This window comes from Notolepis coatsorum, assembly GCF_963971535.1.
Source record: "Notolepis coatsorum genome assembly, chromosome: 19".
Taxonomy (NCBI): domain Eukaryota; kingdom Metazoa; phylum Chordata; class Actinopteri; order Aulopiformes; family Paralepididae; genus Notolepis; species Notolepis coatsorum.
The window spans coordinates 74,994,009-75,016,147 of NC_140183.1; the positions used below are offsets into that span (position 1 = coordinate 74,994,009).

A 22,139-nucleotide genomic window follows, 5' to 3' on the forward strand; every position below is an offset into this window, starting at 1 on the left:
GTTGCAGATCCTGTGCCACAGACACTTTCTTATTGCGTTATTTTTTTTTAAAAACACAGAAAAAACTGTCTAAAAGCGTAACCGGAGCATATATGGCACTTGCCTGAAGCATAAACAGCAAACAACATTTATAAATCAACGGCACTGCGTTGTTTTCATAAGTGACGGGGGAAACCAAAATACTGCCGTACAACTGACTTGTGGGAAGTGGGAGGATTTACAAGTTCAGTTGTCAGTCTGTGGCAGTGGCCATCGTGTCACACGCACACACACACGTTTCTAGTGTAGGCTGTGTGTGAATAGCACTGTAGACTGTTTACATTGTGACAAGACACACTGACTCGCTTAACAAATAGAGGATCCGGAAACATCCTCTGGACCAATGAGAGGCCCCATTTAAGATAAGATATTCTTTTATTGATCCCCTTTGGGAAATTTGGGGAGTCATAGCATGGGGGAGGGGGGGGGGGGTACAGGTATGGGCAGGGTAATAGTAGTAAGACATACAATTAAGACGATAAAATATTATCTGAATATAAAAATATGAGAAAGATAAACAGTGTAAACAAAAAGGCGCAGATAGTCTGTATGGCCCATCAGTTATATTATACATTACAATAAATATAGGCAAAAAAAGAAAAAAAAAAAAGAAAAAAAAAATAGATCGCAAACTCGTTGATCGGATGATTTGATTCACGACTGAAGGCTCATTAGTTTAATTCTTAAAAATGTTGTCAGTTTGATTTGACCACACACACACAAGCCAGTGTGCGACTGACACACACGGCAGCCTACCTGTCCGGTGCCGACCTGACCACAGTACACCACGTTGGCTCCCATGCAGGTGAGCAGCTCCTTGGCTGCGGTGAACTCCTCCTCCGCTCCTCCTACCATGAAAGTCAGCTTCCCTGAGCTGGCAGCCCCCACACCTGGGTCAGAGGAAGACGTGGTTATGCACCAGACGACAGAGCAGCAGTGAGGCAACATGCCCGTGCATGAATGGGCGCCGTCCGTGACTGTAACCCACCATTGGTATATACTGTAGTCCTGCTGAATATCTTATGGAGTTCCAGCAAAAGACCTCAAGTAAACAAAAGCAACTGGAGGCGATGAGATTAATAAAAAGAAACGCATTGTTTCATCTTCTCAAATCACAAACATATGATGCTATCTCACGACTGTTATCTACTTGGGAGAACTTGGGTCCTGATCTCAGCGACTTCAGGTTCTTGAGAAGCGCTTTACAAATAAAATTCATTATGGCATTTCCGCTTACTTCCCTTTTTTTATCCACTTTTTCTCCCATTTTCTATTTTTCTCCCATCCCAATTTTCGTATCATCCAATTCAACCCTCCCGTCTCGAACGCTGTTTCTTGCCTCCCACAAGCCGGCTTCAATGTGGACTAAGTCATACATAGCACAAGTCCCCTCCGATACTCGAGGTAACAGCAGTCGCATCTTTTCACCTGCGCGGCTCGATCTTTCAGCGTCAGGGGTCTGGGCTTTGGAGGGGCCCCGCCCCCGTCGCTTCTTGATTCTACTGCGCAGGCACACCAACCGACCTGTAGGAGTCGCTGTCCACAATGCCCGATCCCCACCCATCAGTTTCCCTCCCCCTAATACTGCCAATGTGTATTAGTGCGGACGACCAGCTAAACTGAAAGCAATGTGGAGCGCTGGGCTCGAACAGGGAGGCGAACCTGTTCGAGCCCAGTCTCCAGTATTCGTGGTGAGCGCATTGCCCACTGCACCACGTAGCCACCCTCATTTCCGCTTACTTCTGAGAACTATTAGTGAACATTGTTACTCAGCTCAGGGTTAGAAATAAAAAAAAAAATTTCAAGGGCTTTTTTTGCCCCCCTTAACACTTTGATCGCCAGGCTTAAATTCATAATTTACCATCATTCGCCAGCCCTATTTAATATGGAGAAGTTCCCCTTCTTTGCAGGGCTATAACTTTTTAAATTGTATTGCTAAATTGACATTACTATGGCCCATTCAACGTCCTATATCTATTGTTCAGGGTGTAGCAACGTTATACCTTTTCATTCATATATTCATACTAAAATACGGTATAAGTATGTTTTTATCGTTTTCTGCAGCTTTCTCCAGAACGTGATTTATAGCCCCAAATGCATTATATTGATGATGAAATACAGTTAGATAGGAATCTGCGCGAGATAAAATTTCAAATGGACGTGCTTCTAGAAGTTACTACTGATCATCTGATGTTGACCGGATGGGGGGGGGGGGGGGGGGGGTCGTTTATAATTCCGTGGCCAACGTTAGATGATTCATCTAGTGTGGGTGATATGATCATTAGAGCAGTTAGTATCGAACACGGTAAAAAATAACGTTGAACATTACCGTAGCTTCCTCATAGCGTTGGGCGATGAGCGTGGAACAGAAATTTTCCTATTATGGATGTAGAAATATGCGATCCATTTCCAGGTTGTATAATAGTATATACGTCCAAATCATGTTGTTTATCGAGTTATTTGCAACCGATCGATGTCCAGTGTATCAAGATGGAGTCCCGCTAACGATAGCGAGTGCCCGGACGAAATATGGGAGAGCACCACTTCCGGCGCATCACTTCCTGTTTGGGCGATCCGCCGATCGGCCACCAGATGGCGCTCTTGAACCGTTGGAGAGTTGAGAGGGGATCAACAGTATATCTCAAGTGTCCGGGGGAGAAATATGATTTCGATCACAGATTTTTGAAATATTGATATCAAAGACGTGGTCCAGCGTCTTTGGCAGAATAAGCATGGCGGGGAAAGACGTGTCCCAGCGTTTTTGGCGATTAAAGTGTTAATTGATTTTCGGGGGCTTTTTTTTTTATTTCGGGGGCACAACATTTTTATAATGAAAATTAACATAAAGATTATAAAACATTGTCGACACTTTTTTTTACAGTCTTCGTCCCTATGTTTGATAACGTAATGTTAATGTCTCCATATATAGGGCTCTACGCTAACATTTTTCCCAAGGAGCACATGTGCTCCTAAATAAAATGTTAATAAATAAAATCTAAATACAAATTTAGGAGCACGCAGAAATTTAGGAGCACAGTGACAATTGTTCAAGTAACACACACACACACGATGTGTGACATGGCTTGGTTTCATGTTTTGAGGTACCTTCAATTATCTGTAAATAATACATACATACTCTATCTAAATAGATTAAATATGATTGTCCCTGAGGGCAAGTTGTGTTGTTGTCTTGATATATCTACAAATAGCAGACGAATAGCCGGTTGCCTCTGGATCAATGAATGTCTAATATTGAATAATATTATTAGCTATTTTATTTTTAACATCCCTAATTCCAACAGTCAAGAGGCTTGTTTCAAATTGATACATGAAAAACCCCACACACGCAACAACATCCACCTCAAACTCAACAAAAGAACAGAGCATCTCATGATTGAACTTATTATGTCATGGACTCTATGGACTGTCAGCTGAACTCGCACCAATGCATAGGGAAATAGTCAGACATCCCAGAATTATTTCATAATACAAGTTTTGAATGGACGTTTGGATTAAAATCATCAGGAAGACAGCACTGGAACGTTTGTGAGTATAGGCTCTGGCCAGATCGATCAATGAAATACGTTGCACGCTCAGCGCTGTGGAATGAAGGAAATGCGCATCGGGATCGGATTTGGATGTTATTCTTTGGAGTTGTGTTACAAATGGAACGGTCTTTCCCCGCCGAACACAAGTTACTTAACGTTACACAGGTCGCACTATGCAGATGCTTAGCTTGCTAACGTTAAGATAGCAGTGTAACTTTAGTTACACTATGCATGCTTGATGAAAGCAGAGCAGAGCTCTCCGTCTGTCTGCGTTCGCACCTCTCAAGCACCCTGTAACACGCAGCAGGCCCCGCCTCCCTCCCTCCTTGCATTCCACCCAAAAACTGAATTTCAGTCCAGTTTCTGAACTATTAACGGCGGAGCCGTTTTGTAATCTTCACTCATCTCGCACACTGCAAGTAAATGATTTTTCCGGTTCGCACACACACATATTATTAGGGGCAAATACGAGGGAAATGCTCGCACTGTAGAGCATATATATAATTATATATATAATTAGTAAACTGTCTGGGGCTTTTCTTGCCCCCCTTAACTGATTTTCGAGGGCATTTGGTAAATTTTCGAGGGCATTTTGCCCCAAGCCCCCGTTAATTTCGAACCCTGACTCAGCTGATAGAGTTGTACCCTTCCTGATGACTTGTCGTACAGAACTTGTAAGTCGCTTTGGATAAAAGCATCAGCTAAATGACTAAATGTAAATGTATTAGGAATGTCTGACCACTAATACCCCTTTCACACCGCCAGGGCTCCGGTTCAAGCTCCAGCTCCGTTCTGGAGCCTCTGAACCTTGGTGCTCTCTGGCGAACCAGCCCGCGTTTACACCCAATCAGAGTACAAAATAAACTTTGACTCACCGGCCAGTGGCGGGTAGATGGGAAAATTCTACTCGCCAAGCATATTTCTTACCGGCCAAAAAAAACACATTTTTGTGTCACATATATATAAAAAATGGTCAGTACATTTCAAGTAGATAATCTATTACGTTGAAGAATACACACTTAGAGGCCAGAGTTAAATTTGTACTCTCTCTCTGAGGTCAAAACTTCACAACACAATCTAAAACCCCTCCCTACCTCCCTCTCCCAAACAGTTCCTACAAATTTTTTTTATGTTGCATGATCATCATGTACATTTATTTTGTATTTATTTTATTTTTAATTTATTTTGAATTTATTATAGCATTTTCAGCTTTTTTAGTCAACGCAGGACCTTTTGGCCACGCAGGACCGACAGGAGGAGAGAGGGTGAAACGGGAGGAGAAGAGGGGAAGACATGCGGCATATGGCCACCGGGTCGGGGAATCGAACCCGGGGTGACCGCTTCGCGACTCAGCGTGCTACGTGGTGTGCTACTGGAGCGCCCCTTGTATTATTTTTTTTAACATTTAAATTTAAATATAAACATTATCTGGCAATCCTCAGTAAATACTATCAGACTCATGTCATCTGGTCTTTTCCGTGCGCACACGCACACAGAAAGGGCTCCTTAATTGAACAAGTAGAGAGAGGGATGGAGAGAGCCCCGCTCCCCCTTTCTAACCTCAGCTCAGCTGTTTTCTGTCTGAGCAGGATTGGCTAGTTTAGCTTAGCTAGCGGCTAACGTTATTTTCCCCCGACGAAAATGAATGACTAGGATGCCAAGCTTGTTAGAAGCATTGGAATTTACACTGCACATAGAAACAGCATGAAAAAAAAAAAAAAAGCTGGGACTGATTAAGTTTGCAAAATGCGACCAAAGCACTCTGGAGCTATGCTATATGTCTACACACGGAAGTTTGTCATGTTTCACAAGCTGTTATTGGGCGTATACGTAGCTACCTTGGGCTACTTTTGATTGGTGAGCAATGATAGCACATAACTTCTGATTGGTAAGCATGACTGGCACGCAAGAAAAAAAACTCGAAACAAACTCGCTGTATAACGTATCCCAAATCGCAGGCTTTGCGATTTGCTAAAAGGCGACCGTCGTAAGACCAAAACACACCGCAGTCAATTATTTTTACATGACTTTTCATTTTATTACCCGCCACGTGGTGGACAGACCTCTCAGTGTCACTCGCCAAACCTAAAAGATGCCCGCCATTGGCGGGCTCTAATTTCGTGCCCTGCACCCAACATTCCACCGTGTCTGGCATCAACGGGGGCGTTACTCAGGCGGAGGTAAAAATAATGCATGGAGAAAGGCTTAGCGAGCCTCAACGGGGGAGCGCACACACAAAAGCACTGTATACGTTTGAAATGAATCATTCCAGCAAAGTAGGCTTCTATTATTCGAATTACTTTGTTTTAATGGGTACCGTTTAGCTCAACGGGTTAGTGCGCTGCCTGTGGATCATATGGTCCCAGGTTCAAATCCCTCTGTACATTTTTTTTTTGGTAACGTTCATTCATTTATCCACTCTGGTTGGATGGTGTATTGTACTTGTGCTGTATAATGACAATACATTTGAATTGGATCTCATCTTGAGATCGGTACCTGTTGAGTGGATCAGCGTGGTGCAAACAGTGCAATGCCTACCTCCGAAGCGGTTTTATATAGGGCACATAATCATTTCAAGATCAAGATTTGAACCTGGGACCATATGATCCACAGGCAACGCACTAACCCGTTGAGCTAAACGGTCCAATGTTACAGACTAATCCATCATTTACACTAGTCAAGTCGTCCAGTATTGGCATTAATAAATCAGATGTCATGCTAATATGTCATGTTCTACAGTAGGACTTAGTACTATGATACCCATACCCATTAAAACAAGTAATTCAAATAATAGAAGCCTACTTTGCTGGAACGATTAATTTCAAACGTATACAGTGCGTGTGTGCGCTCCCGCGTTGAGGCTCGCTAAGCCTTTCTCCACGCATTATTTTTACCTCCGCCTGAGTAAGTGTGAGTGTGTGTGCATGTATTCTTTTGTGTGTGCGCTCGCGCACTGACTCGCTAAGCCTTTCCCTACACATATTCATTTCTGGAGCATTTCTTTATCCACTCTGGTTGGATGGATGGTGTATTGTACTTGTGCTGCATCATAATATATTTGAATCTGATCTCGTTTTGAGATCAGTCGCAAATCGCTTCCTGTTGAATGGATCGACTCTCTACTTTCCCCCGTTTTCGTCTTCACAGCCTAGAATATGACACGCCCACTGATGATGTCACGGTTCACGAGGGAAAAAAAAACAACAATTCTTCGGTGCCAGCTGAGCACCGATTTGTCACGTTCTGAACCAATTAATCCCGGTGTGAGATTACGTTCGGGAACCGGCTCCAGCACGGAGCCTGGCCGGTGTGAAAGGCCTCTAAGTGTGTCCCGACTCTTAACCACTGAAACCTGCACGGACATTGCACATGAACATTGTACATATTGAACACTTGTGTCTACGTACGTGACTTCTATTTTATACTGCTATACTTATTTTATTTTATACTTATCTTTTGTCTAGCACAGTCTCTGGAGCGTAACAGAAAGAAGCATTTTGTATAAAAGTATTCTGTACTTCTGTATGACACCTAATAAAGAAACTTGAAACTTGACTATAAGGTATGACGTATATCATGGCAGTCAGGGTACAGACACTCACTTGCACCTTGTGTATACGGTTTATTTTTCTCATATATTTCTAAATGCAAATAAAATGTGATTGCCTATATCGATAGTCTTTCTTCTATTACCCTGCCCATACCGGTAACTCGCCTCCCCCAGACTGCTATGATGCCAGAATTACCCCAAGGGGATCAATAAAGGAATATCCCATCTTAATTTATTGATATACAGAGACGAGCGACAGGGAGATGTGAAAGGAGAAAGTATATGACAGTCCAAAAAGTGCGAAGTCGGATTTTAAAATCAACAACGTTCCAAACACATGGCGTGCAACCAGTGCCATTGGCACTGGCATATAGAAATAATGGGTAACGTTTAAAACTGTGGTTTACAGATTACCCCACTGAATCACCAGGACACACCAATGGCCTACTTGCTTTTTCAACTACAAGGCATCCGCGGTAAACCATTTTAATACAGTATGGTACGAACTTGCACATTAAGCCACCCAGCAATAATGCGATTCAATAACCAAATAACGCAATGGAGGGAAAAACCTTCCTTTCCGAGACATGGGAGAAAATGTTTCTGCAGTTAAAAACAAACTTAAATAAATAATAAAAAAAGACAGAAAAGGCATATTTCACTTTCTCAAGCGGGCGGAGAGACGAGGTCTGCTGCTTTCAGAACAAGTCTTCTGGTGAGACAGCAGAGAGCGTGTGAGAAAGCAGGTTTGCGGATTTCCCATTATTGCTCCATTAAAAGCATTCCTTCCAACGGTGCAGCTGCCAAAGCCTCTGTGACGCATTCTACGCGGGAGCAGCGGGACGGGAACAGAAAACCAGAGGCACACATTGTTGTTTACTGGCTTAGAAAGCACAGACAACTACCGCCTAATTATACAGAATATTTTGGGCTATGGGAGAAGGAAATAAAAAAAACAGATCCCTGCAAAACACTGACAGATGACCATCTTCATCAAAAACGCAGTTTGTTTTTTTGGGGGGGGGGGGGGGGGGGGGGGGGGGGGGGTGTCTACTGGGTGTGTGGTCCTTCCCCCGTCATAAAATAATCTGCAGGTCATTGGCTGCAGGGCCGTCTCCTGGGAAAATGACAATATATTCAAGTCTCTTTTCTTGATATCCATCTGGTCAACGACTACTTGACACATTTTCCATCACTGTTGTTTCATAGCTTCGGCTCAGCTAAGCCCCCGGTGAGGGAACGCAGTGTTTCAGTTCAAAGCAAGTCACTTATCTCAACCATTCCTAGACTACTCACTCAAAAAAGAATCAATCACGCAACATGTTGACTGAATTAACCCCCCCCTCCTCCCCCCAGTATCCCAGAATCACTTCTATGCCGGAGCCCTTACCGCTCGCCGTTACCAAAACTCTTAAGTCACAGCTGTGCCTCTGCAGACTCCCGTCCGAAATCACCTATAAGAAGACGCTGGAAAAGACGGACCCGGAGCTCGATCGGCGACACGGCACTGAGGCACAGTACAAACTGCGACCGGCATCCACACATGCGTGACCACCCAGGTTCAATGTGGGAAGCAGGGGCAGCCTAAATCGGTGCACCCTATCACAGGCAGGAAGCATGTAAATCATTACTAATCTTCAGGATCGTGAATTGGACCGACTCCAATTCAAAGAGAGTGCCTCGCCTGTCAAGAGGCCGTATTAAAGAACAAACACGGTGTCTGTGTAGACCCCGTGAGGGCGGCTGAAGAGGACATGTTTTACAGAGAGAGGAAACCTTTTCCTTTTGCCAAATTATTTGTATTGAATTTTACAATATATATAAATAGCGTCTGTAAACATTTTAGGGCCAATCCAAATACTAAAACCCTCACAAACGTAGAGGGAAAGAGGGAACCAACGAATAACCAAAACAAGACAAAGCAGGGAAAAAAACTAAATAAATTAATAATAAGTCAAATAAATAAATAGTAATAATTATAAAATGTTTTCATACAATATATTTCAATACACCTAAAAGGCCTCCCCGCTTCTCCTAAAACACCTCCTACAGTTTGATCTCTGAATAATCAAGGGTTGCCAGGTGTTCAGTCATAATTGTAGGCTACCGTTCCCTTCTGTAATCTTTTCTAACCGCATGCATGAACTAAGCTCATATGTCCAGCGCGAAACACTGGGGGCTCCTCCTTTATCCGCTTTGATGCCATGCACTTTTTGGCTGCCAGTCAATGGGTCTCATTCTCGAACGAAGTTACGACAAAATATTTCGTCTTAGCCAGATTTCGGCCTATTTAAGACATATTAGGGCTGGGTGTGGGAGTCCTCAAATTTCCTGAGATCTTATTTGAGAGCAGATCTAAGAGTGCTGAGGAGCACACTTTAATATGCTCTCAGCCCACGATCAAATCTCATGATTGATTGACTAATTTAAAATGTTATTATAACTCAACAGACTGTGTTCTCATAGTGATTCCTTCACGTCAACGCTACAGGCCTCATTGGAATTAATTACTTAATCATAATTAAAATAAATATGACAATATTTGTACGATAAGAAATTACGAATTTGATGTCGGAAAAATAAATAATATGGATTAATCTGATCACAGGGCAGCTGGATTAACCATATCTGAACCAGCTATTTTGGACAAATAATTACTCAGATATCAAACACAATTATGCAATTATTGTGAAATGATTGAAAATAATAATAATTTAATGCCTTCTGTGGAATTTGTATTTCTTATTTGTTACACATCCGTTTTAATGATTAATTATATACATTTGAAAGAATGCAGGTCAACATGCAATGTATCCCATTGATTGGTATACAATGGGACAGACTTTTGTTTGATTGATTGATTGAAAACTTTATTAACAGATTGCAGAATGGGTACAGTACAGCTCAATTACATAAGGGGATGCAGACCAGAGAAAGAATTTCGTCTTGTTTACATCAGGGTCCCCCATTTTCAATTCATCATAACATAATTATATGACACACATGACACAGATAGACAGTACTGCTACATCTATACATTTATGACATACCAGATTTGCAAATACAGTACCGTTTGTGATACAAGCAAAACTGTACATTGGAATATTGACAAAACCATACTTGGTCATTTACTGTACATTGGAGGGGGTTGATATAGCTATAAACCTGCATTCCTTCGAATATATCATTAATCAATTAAACTTATATTGAAATACACTATATAACCTATACACCAACACTGAAATGACAGTGGATAAATAAATAAGAACTAAAGCTAATCGGTGGAAATAGACTGCATTAATATTCCATAACAAGTCTTGTGTGCGCCTACGAATTAATAATAAGCCATACTGCGTTCATTCATTACGCCCGCCGTAGGCTATATATTATATGTCATTCATTCATTCATATACAGTACTGCGCGCGCACGTGTGTGTGTGTGTGTGTGTCTGTGTGTGTGGGCGCTGTGGCAGGTGTGTACCGCGAGCTGTATATGATGCCAATACATCTAATCTAGTTTTGATGGGCGCAAGCATGATTACGAAACCTAGCCGCATTTCTCGGAGACGCTCAGTCTCTGATTGGCACTGACTGACGCTAGGTTTCGTAATCACGCGGCTCACAAAGCACTTCCGCCATTCCATTTCACACAGCTGCGTCACCAGTTGCCTTATAAGGAGCTATGGAGGCTGTGTTTTGTATGCAAATGAGCTGAACGGGAACGCGCTTTGGAGTTTACGACAGAATGCCATTCTCCAAGCAGATATCAGATCATATAATTTCTGCAACCGTTTCAGCCACTTAAGACATATCTCCAGCACATTCAGGACTCAGAGTGTACTTGTCATAGATTATGTCTCAGTGGTTCCAAGATAAGTCTTCCAGAATATATCTTTGAAAAATGTTCAGGAATGAGACCCATTGCTTTCAGCTTTGAATTCCAGCTTGCTGAAGTCACCAAGGAGGGCTATCCAAGAATCTCTAAGAATATTCTCCATTTCCAACCACCGTTGTGCCAGTTTTGGACAAGCCTGAGTTATATTACCCTTAATTACCAGTCACTTAAAACACGAGCGCAACGACTTTAATTTCCCTGACATTAAAACAGTAACTATAGCTAACTATGGACATAGTGATTAGCCTAGGTAGTAGGTACTGCTCTGAAAGAAATCAAAGAGACTTCAGAAGTCGCATGTATGTGGGGCGGCTAAGTGGCGCAGTGGGTAAGGCGCTCGCCACTAATGCAGGAGATGCTGGGTTCGAGCCCAGCTCTCGGCGTTGCTTCCGGCTTGGCTGGTCGTTCATACTAATACAATTGGCAGTATTAGGGGGTGGGAAAGCCGGTGGGTGGGGATCGGACGTTGTGGACAGCGACTCCTACAGGTCGGTTGGTGCTATCTGAGAATCTCTAAGAATATTATCCATTTCCGACCACCATTGTGCCGGTTTTGGACAAGCCCAAGTCACATGTATCAAATGTCCTCAGGTCTACATCCAAAAGAACGCTGAACAGCTACTTCCACCGGGCAAACAGACTACTGACAGACGGACTCTAAATGATCACATGAGCATACACACAAAAGCACCTTAACACAATGCCCGCCATCAGCAGGGGGCTGATCCCCCCTTCAGCGCCAGGTCTTTATTCAATGGATCTAGTTTTAGAATGCCAAACTTGCGAGTCCTAAAACTATATTTTATATTATAGCTATGGATCTAATAACGCCGTCGACTGTCCAGCGAGTTGCTTCTGGTCAACATGCAAAAAACAGATTGTGTTTTTTCATCCGTACATTTCCGTTTTATATACGAGTATAGTTGGGAGTGATTCTGAGTAATTCCATGAAAAGACGAGAAAAAGGCATTTTAGTGTAATCCAGTTATCACATTGTAATTTTTCGGCTGATTATCTAATCATCCTGAAATCAACACTAGATTATCATTAGGCCTAACAAAAATAATAGTTGGTTTCAGGTTGGTTGTCAGTTTGGCCATGGGTAGGTAGGGAATTTTTTTTTTTTTTTTTTTTTTTTATTCTTTCCCACGGCGACTATGGATAGGGAATTTCTTTATTTAATTAACCCTTTCACTGCCACACGACAGAAGGTTAGCCCTTTACTATCACACAACCGACGGCGATGCTCCATCATTAGCATCATTAGCTCCGCATCCGCGGAGCTAATGATGCTAATGATGGAGCATCGCCGTCGGTTGTGTGATAGTAAAGGGCTAACCTTCTGTATTGTCACAGTGAAAGGGTTAACCGGCTGTCGTGTGGCAGTGAAAGGGTTAAAATGTTCACAACAACATGGATGCATGTACTCTGCCAGCATGTTTAATATCCATAATACTAAATGTTTGACTAAGATTTCTATGAAACTTTATTCAAAAAGAAAAAAAAAGAGAAAAAAAAACAGATTTTTTTTTTTTTTAATATATAATTTTTTTTTTAAAACTCATAAAATATATTGGGTCGCACCTAAATCGGCAGGGTCGGTCGGCAACCTGAAACCAACCATTATTTTTGTTAGGCCTTATCATGTCTCCTTGTGCAGACATGACATGGCCCTCATAGCGGGGCGCTCGGAAGGTATGTACATTTAAAAAAGCTGCGACAATAAAATAATCGTAATACTGTACATTTTGCAGACGACAGCAGATGGGAACCTTTCCTGAACACAAAGACTGCAACCGCCGCCACCGCGCACTCCCCCTGCCCCCTCTAGTCTTCTCTCACCACCTTTTTGTCTTTGCTGGCGTCTCCAGGGATTGAACTGTTGATGCTCCTCTGTATGAGTTGGCATTAATTAAGTAGCAAGACTGGATCTACTACTAGGTGACACGCAATGAAAACCAATGAAGCAGCACAGGCAGTTTGAAATGTAAAGTGAGAGACATGTTACATCAATAGTTTATCGTTTGGCATATTGCCATGGGGAGCTGCCTATGGAATTACGATGCAGATTCCACCTCCTGAGATCCTCCAGACATTTATATGGAATCTAATGAGTCACATGCAGTATGGTGGTACAGCCATACTAAAAAACAAACAAAACAATGCACGTGGACAACTGGGCAAATACAAAACATATGCAATATTTCCTCAATAATTTACAATTTGCACTATTTTGGCAGATGAAGTGCATTCATTTGTGAGGATCGGTACCTGAAAGCATGCGGGTTGTTATATGAAGTTTAACACGCTCAAATGTGTAGCATGTACCCTGTGGGTTCGGGAAAATAACATGCAACGCCCCGGGGCATATGGCCCTGAGCCATCGTCTTGTATCAAACGCTTACAGTAGTTCTTAGTTCTATTTTTAATTTCACAATTATTTTATATACTTTGATTCTATTGTCACCATGTATGCATATATATATATATATGCTTATTACATGCATTTATTGCGCCAATTCCACCCACTACAAACATGGGAACTCTCCAACCCCTGTCCCCATCTCCCTAACTCTCTGAGTGGTTGTCTTGTAGTGTTGGCCAAGGTGGTGGATGTCTCGGGGTGAGGCCAAGATTGCAGTGACTGTTCTACCCCCACATTGGTTATGTGCACCAATGAGATCATGGATCAGCTTCATACCGTTTTCTGTCTGACCCACAACGACTAAACCATGCCTGTTCTAGTTCACTGCTGGGCTAACCTCTTAACTAGGGCTGTCTTAAATACTTTGTTAACTACAACAAGAAATGCTGTTTGTTATTAAGATATGAGGTCGGACTCGGCACCGACAGATTTGTGTTCATTGTGCTGCTTTTATAAAGCCTCAAATGACGGCTTACAATATTTCATGAAAGCAAAGTGTTTTGTTTGTCTAAGATTTAAAAAGGTTTAAACTTTACAGCACTGACAAAGTTGAACAAAGTGCTGTACAAGTCCCAAAAAAAAGAATATATATATATATTATACCTTTTTTTTTAATCTCGAAGCTTCGAATTAAAATCGAATCTCGGCCCCGAAGCTTCGAATTCCAAAACAAAATTCAAAGGTCAGCCCTACTCTTAACTAGGGATGCTCGATATTGGCTTTTTTACCGATACCGATATCCAACTCTTAATTTCCGATACCGATATCAACCGATACCGATATATGCAGGGTTTCCCCCCCCCAAAAAATGGAATAATTTCAGGTAATTAACATTACATATCTGTTGTTGTGGAATTAACACAACATTATGCATACTTTTGACAATAAATAAAATCAGAATTTGTTCTTACTTGCCTGGGTAAATAAAGGTTATAGAAATGCAATTTTAATTTTTATAATTTTTTGAAAACCGGTAGGCCGATAATATCGGACATCCCTACTCTTAATACATTGTCTGCCACGCAGTTTGCCCATCTTATACCACTCTCTGCCAGTGCTGTAACCCTATGGAGTCGCTCTCCTTCTTTGCAGGGCTATAACTTTTTAAATATTATAGCTATATCGACATTACTCTGGCCCATTCAACATCGGGTATCCATCGTTCCGGATGTGGGAACGTTATATTTTTCCATTCATACATTGTCGTGTTAGTACCGTCGTGAATATAAGTATGTTTTTAGAGTGTAGAGCAGTAATTCCTAGAACGCGAGTTATAGGCCCCCGACGCATATTATACATAATCATGGAGTTTCGTTCCTATACACGCTATATTAAAAAATTAAATGCATATGATCGCTATACATTATGCTCCATCATGCGTGAAGGAAGGGGGGGGGGGGGGGGGGGGGGCGGTCGTTTATGATTCCTTGATCGTCAGTAATGGCTTTCTTTAGTACAACATCATACGTTGATCAGGTGGATTGCAATGAAATAAATGCACAATCGAGCTGGAATTATCGTTAGATTCCTCTTACCTGTGGCCGATGAGTCTGGAGAAAAGAAATTCCAATTATTTGATTTCGATCTGCTAGATCCATTTTCCGTTTGTACGACGCAATAAACGCCTAAAGCATATCGATTCTTGCGTCTAGAAAACGATCTAATGCACTCAAGGTGTTTGTCTAGATCCACGCAACAAGATAGCTCTGCCGGAACTTTTTCCCCGATGCACAGGGCGCCACATCCGGTTTAGAGTGGAGTGCAACTCGCCCAAAATCCACCAGATGGCGGTATTGAGGCGTTGCAATATCAGACAGAGTCCAGCTGGCTCCCGGAGCTTTCCTGGATGAATTATGAATGCCAATAGCGAATAAAGGAAATAACGATCATCAAAACGAGTAAACTCGTTGTTGGCGTTATTAGATTGGCGGGCAATAACGAGTAAACTCGTTTTTGGCGCAGGATGTGTTAAGCCCGAGTGGTCCGGTACTGGACCGCAAATGACATCACGCCATAAATCTATCTCTACAGAAAGTATGAATTAATGTTGCGGTTTTTTGTCAAATGTAGCCAAGAGTAAAGACCCTAACCCTGTCAAAACAGCAGTCAAAGTGTATATTTTCAGCAATACGTTTGTTTACCAATGGTTTAAAGTGTTAGTGAAATATGAGTTATAGAAATCTAGTCAGAAAAAGGCGAATATTGATGCTAGGAAATGCAGGCCACCATTTTGTTTGTAGTCCTATGAGGAGAGGAGACCCAGGACTTGAAAACTACACTTCCTAGGTCAGGCCAGCCCCTGTCAATCATCAGACTCCTAGATACATTTTTATTTCTCGTATTTTTTCGGGGATTACCGTACTTTTCGGACTATAAGCCGCGGCTTTTTCCCCCATTTTTCGACCCTGCGGCTTATATAACGGTGCGGCTTATATGTGGACCAAACCCGAAAATATTGCTTTTTTTACTGCATTGAAATGTTATTTATCTGTTCCCTTATTTGCTAAACTTAATACAACTTGTAAATGAGTTAATTCTTGTTATTTGTCCGACAGTATTGTGACAATCCCCTCTGTGCACGAACCCTTACATATGGTAATTAAACATTAAAACACCTGCGGCTTATAGTCCAGTGCGGCTTATATATGTACACATCATTCAATTTAGCTGCTGCGGCTTATAGTCAGGTGCGGCTTATAGTGCGAAAAGTACGGTATCTCCCACAAACCTGAACGTTATGGCCAAAGTTTCTCTACCTTTCCATGAACGTCTAGCAAAAAACGGCGTTGCAATCCGATGAAAAATGGTGGAGAAATTTACATTATAAAAAAGTGACTGTGAATCACGCCTGGTGATACTAAATCCAGATTGAACTCTGCCATTGGAAAGGGGAGATTTGGCCCGATCCATAGATGTGCGACTTGGCCATGCTAAGGTCATTTATAGGCCTGATAGTAGTGATTATTTCATGTCAACTCTACAGGCCTCCTTGGAATTAATTAATCATAATTTAAATAAATATGACAATATTTGTACAATAAATAATTACGCATTTGATGTCAGAAAAATAAATTATATGGATTCATCTGATCACAGGGCAGCTGGATTAACCATATCTGAACCAGCTATTTTGGACAAATGTATAATTACTTAATTACTCAGATATTCAAACACAATTATGCAATTATTGTGAAATGATTGAAAATAATTTAATGCCTTCTGTGGCATTTGTATTTCTTATTTGTTAAATATCTGTTTTATTGATTAATTATACATTTGAAAGAATGCCGGTTATAGCCAACATGCAATATATCCCATCGATTGGTACAATGGGACAGACATTTGTCGTTATATATAGCTATAACCTGCATTCTTTCAAATGTATAATTAATCAATAAAACAAATATTTAACACATTCGGCGCCAGGGACTAGTCTGGGCCCGTGGTAGCTAGGCCAAGCATTAAAACATAGGACTTCGTCACCTTGTTTGCAGGGCTATATTATAGCTATGGATACAATACTATGGCCCATTTGAAATCAAATATCTATCGTTCAATATGTGAAAAAGAATGAATTTTTCCATCCCTACGTTCAAGTCAAGTCAAGTCAAGTCAAGAGTTTTAATTGTCACGGCATACAGGTATACAATGAAATGCGGGTGGTCTTGCCCGCAACGATGTGCAATACAGTGGTACATATAATAGAATCAAAAGAAGAAAACAACATTGTGCAGTAACAGGTAGCAGGTAACATGGAGTGACATCTCGGTATCTGTACATAGTTATTTACAGAGCATGTGTGACATGCTAGTTAGCTTTGGTAGTGCAATACACTGTTCCTGTTATTCTAATTTAAAGTGTCCTTTCCTTTGGCCATAAGTGTGCGTGTGTGCGACATGAGTGTGTGCCCGCTCATGTTAAAGTGTTAAGTGGCTGCTCGTGTGTGAGCGTGCACAGTGTGCGTGTCGTGTGTGTGTTCATGTGTGCTTGTGTGTGGCAAGTTCCCATGTTATACCGTGATGAATATAAGTATAGTTATAGCATAGTCTGGGGTAATTCCCGAAAGGCTGAGTAATAGCCTATTCGCTTTTTTGATGCTTTGATCGTCACCAACGGAATACATTGTGGACTAACGTTACACACATACGCTCGGATCGCAATGAAGACATGCTTGGATCAACGCAAGATTGATATCATATAGCCCTTACCTTGACTAGGATGTACCCCAAAAAGAATATTCCAAGTATTGATGTCCATCGTGTCGCCAACATAATCCAGCACACAACATGACATGGGAGTATTTGATTCTTCTCAATCTGAGCGTTATAACCGCTCATCTTGCCCAGAGAAAAATAGCCGACCCGGACCCATATAATCGACGCACAGCCCAAGACACAAGGTTTCAAAGGGTGCCACCCGGTAGGATGCGTCCGGTATTGCACTTTTACGATCTCAGACTCATTCCCTATGATAACAACAGGCTCCCTGGATGGATAATGAATACAAATATCTTAAAAAAAAAAAAGAACTACCAAAACCCGAGATATCTTAAATTCGATAAACAGGTCAGCGCCGTAGTCAAAAATTGCTTTTACCACCTCAGACTCCTGGCGAAGACAAAGGCATACCTCTCTCAAAACAACCTAGAGACGGTGATACATGCCTTTGTCACCACTCGCCTCGACTACTGCAATGCCATCTACACAGGGATTGACAAATCCCTGCTCCGCCGCCTACAGCTGGTGCAGAATGCTTAATGGCACGGCTCCTCCCATTTATCCGAGCTCCTGCACCGCCACACGCCCCACAGATCCCTTAGATCAGCTGACCAGCTGCTATTGGTGGTGCCTAGAACTAGGCTTAAGACTAGGGGAGATAGAGCCTTCTCCGCCGCAGCGCCTAGACTGTGGAACAGCCTCCCCCTCAAAATACGGGCCGCTCAGACCTTGCAGGTTTTTAAATCACTTATAAAAACCTACCTGTTCTCCCTGGCCTCCCCCCCCCCCACTTAATCACCACTAGACCCCTGGCCCCTTGTTATCTTCTTTGCTTTACTGTGTCATACCCGTTTTTATTACATTCATTGTTTTACTGTTTTTTTATTTTATATCTTGCATCGTAATATTTTTGTCTTTTATCAACCTGCCTGTGAAGCACTGCCCCGCTGCCTAGAAATGTGCTATATAAATAAAATTGACTTGACACCCAACCGCTGGCGAGTTAACCCGATTTATCTCGGGTTTGGTGCCCAACGTGTTAACAAATAAGAAATACAAATGCCACAGAAGGCATTAAATAAATATTATTTTCAATAATTTCACAATAATTGCATAATTGTGTTTGAATATCTGAGTAATTAAGTAATTATACATTTGTCAAATAGCTGGTTTAGATATGGTTAATCCAGCTGCCCTGTGATCAGATGAATCCATATTATTAATTTTTCCGACATCAAATGCGTAATTTTTTTATCGCACAAATATTGTCATATTTATTTTAATTATGATTAATTAATTCCAAGGAGGCCTGTAGAGTTGACATGAAGGAATCACTATGATTCCTCCCAAATAAAGCCGAATCCAAGTTTAGGGATGGTTGGGGAATCCCAAAATCTAAGATGTCTTAACCTCTTAAACCCGGAGCCCTATTTTGTGAAAATCCGCCTAAAATCATAATTCATATTCTCCTTTGTTTCATCACAATTAGGCAAGCCTAGTAATGGACACAATATTTCTGACACTGGGAATACATTCCCTGAGATCCATAGATGTCCCTAGATACCAAGAACATGCAAATGGACCTTGTAGAAGTGGAGCAATCCTCCATTTACTTAGGTATGTATTTTTAGGCGGATTTTCAGAAAATAGGGCTCGGGCTTAAGAGGTTAAAGAAGACGTGTCCGGGGGCGGCTATGTGGTGCAGTGGGCAAGGCGCTCACCACAAATACTGGAGACGCTGGGTTAGCCTGTTCGAGCCCAGCGCTCCACATTGCTTTCAGTTTAGCTGGTCGTCCGTACTAATACACATTGGCAGTATTAGGGGGTGGGAAACTGATGGGTGGGGATTGGGCGTTGTGGACAGCGATTCCTACAGGTCGGTTGGTGCGCCTGCGCAGTAGAATCAGGAAGCGATGGGGGCGGCGCCCCTCCAAAGCGCAGACCCCTGACGCTGAAAGATCGCGCCGCGCAGGTGGAAAGATGCGACTGCTGTTATCTCGATTATCGGAGGGGACTCGTGCTATGTATGACTTAGTCCACATTGCAGCCGGCTTGTGAGAGGCAAGAAACAGCGTTCGAGACGGGAGGGTTGAATTGGATGATACGAAATTGGGATGGGAGCAAAATAGAAAATGGAGAAAAAGTGGATTTAAAAAAAAAGAAAAAAAAAAGAAAAAAAAAGACGTGTCCGGCCCATGGGGACATTAACGTATTGTGACGAGCCTGGTGGGGTTCAGACCCGCCACGGTTCAAATAAAAACAAATTAGAATATCCACACAAGAACAATATCAATCAATACAAGTATTTATTGAATTAAAGGCAGAATCCAGTGGAAAAAGCAAAAGAATGGTCGTGATCCAGTCCAAGGGTCAAAAACACAAAACAGGCTCACTGACGGAAAACATTTTCAATACTCGGGGTAGTCGTCCGGTCCAGGGTCAGTACACAAGAGGGGTTCTCAGCCAGTCCAGGGTCCAGTACACAATGAACACCTACTCTCTTTCACCTCTCCTCTCACTACCTCTCACCTTCACCTCTCCTCTCACTACCTCTCACCTTCACCTCTCCTCTCACTATCTCTCACCTTCACCCCTCCTCTCACTACCTCTCACCTTCACCTCTCCTCTCACTACCTCTCTCCTTCACCTCTCCTCTCACTACCTCACCTTCACAACTCCGTATAACACAATCTTTCTCCCTCTCAATAACAACAACTCCAACCTCACCTCTGCTCAACTTACTCCTCACTAACCTAGTGGCTTTGTAGTGTGTGGGTCTGGGCGTGTGCACGTGAGATGTGGGTGGACTAATGATGCGCAGGTGTATTCTATCAGTACTTATCAGCTACCTAATTGTCTCTAATTGCTACATAATTGTCTGTGGCAAAAGTATCTCCCATCCTTCACATATCCATGAGAGGGGGGGTGAGATCTGTGTGTTGTCAGGCCTTACAAATACATTTGATTTGAAATGTAAATGAGTGTGTATACTTGAAAAGTAAATACTGTACATAATGGAAATGACTATGATGATAGAAAACGGAGCCAGGCCTTTACCTCCAGACACGGGAGCGTCCATGAAAACAGCGCCCATCTTCTCGGCAGCGGCGGCCATCTCTTTTGAGACGGCCGGGTCGATGGTGCTGGAATCGATGAGCAGCGAGCCTTTCTTCACCTTCCTGTTGAATCATGCATTATGCTTTAAAATGAGCTTTTTACATTTTTAACAAGCCTTCATTTCACAGAGAGAGAAAGAAGAGAACATAATTATGTAGGGGTTAAAGGGACGGTCTAGGGCGTGATGACATATCGTGCCACGATATATACAGTATATCGTGATATGAAAATGTGACTATATGCATAGTTGAGTTAAAAACAAGTATCTGCACATCCGATACTTCTTAATTATACCTCTAATCGTACCAGGAAAACTGTCCCGAGAATAAGACTCTGCAAGTTTTTTTTAATTTTTTTTTTATTGCTGTTCATAATGGAGGGGGTGATAAGACAATGCCGTGTTACTGTAACAACAATTTGTTAACAATTTCACAACAGTTATAGGGAAAATGGGGGGGGCATTGACTTTGAAAAGAAGATCCATTTTTCATTACATTGTCCGGGATCGTGTCCCGAGTTCATTTGGATGCGACTTGGCGAGGCTTACTTGAGGATCCCGTTGGGTCCGGTGTACACGTCGACAACGTTGGGACTGGAAGGAAGCATGGTGATGATGCGATCGGCCTTGTCTGCCACCTCAGCAGGGGTATCCAGAATCTGAAAACGTACAAGATCATGGGCATAAGTGGTGGAACAATTAAGACAAGGGGGGGGGGGGGGGGGGGCTAAGTTAACAATATACTCGTTATCACCACACATAAATACTTGATATCTTAATCATAACCATAGTTGCAAGACGTTATAATGAAAAGGTCTCGTTATCTACATAAGCAAGCACACGTTAATTTACATCCACAACATAACTGGTATCTTAATACTTTGAGTGCCAGCGACGATATTTCTCGTTAGTTCATGCCGACCGTTGAGTGCCAACGACGAGAGATCTAGTTTTTTTTTATTAGCGATTTCCATTCATATTTCATCAATCTAGCCTCACGTTACCACTGCAAACTCTCTCATTGGGAAAATACCGCCCCCTATAGTCTCTCCCTGTGGTACTGCACCCCTTTGGATTAGACTGAATGAAACGCATAAAAAAAAATCCTGCTTCCACATTTTACTTCTCAGGCATGCAACTCCAGCCAATCGGATTCATTGTGGAGCCTCAGAACAGCGTGGAATCGGTGTTTCGACCACCCAGCGTTGGATCAATAAACGCGATCGATATTTGGAATGGCGATCAGGAATCGGAATAATCTTTTTGGAGAACATCTGATCTGAGGTAAGGAATCTATTTTACCAGTCTTAGGATAATCAAAGCTTTTTTCACAGAGATATCAACGTGGGC

General features: G+C 42.2%; 1 protein-coding gene across 1 annotated transcript in view; it reads right to left on the reverse strand.

The window, feature by feature from the left end:
• Positions 1–22,139, reverse strand: part of hibadhb (3-hydroxyisobutyrate dehydrogenase b) — a 39,421-nt gene that overhangs the window by 9,794 nt on the left and 7,488 nt on the right. The window contains exons 3-5 of the mRNA XM_084335697.1: positions 21,339–21,448; positions 20,732–20,853; positions 796–929 (exon numbers count right to left, since the gene is read on the reverse strand). Of these exons, the coding sequence (XP_084191823.1) occupies positions 796–929; positions 20,732–20,853; positions 21,339–21,448 (366 nt within the window). The remainder of the gene's footprint in view (positions 1–795; positions 930–20,731; positions 20,854–21,338; positions 21,449–22,139) is intronic.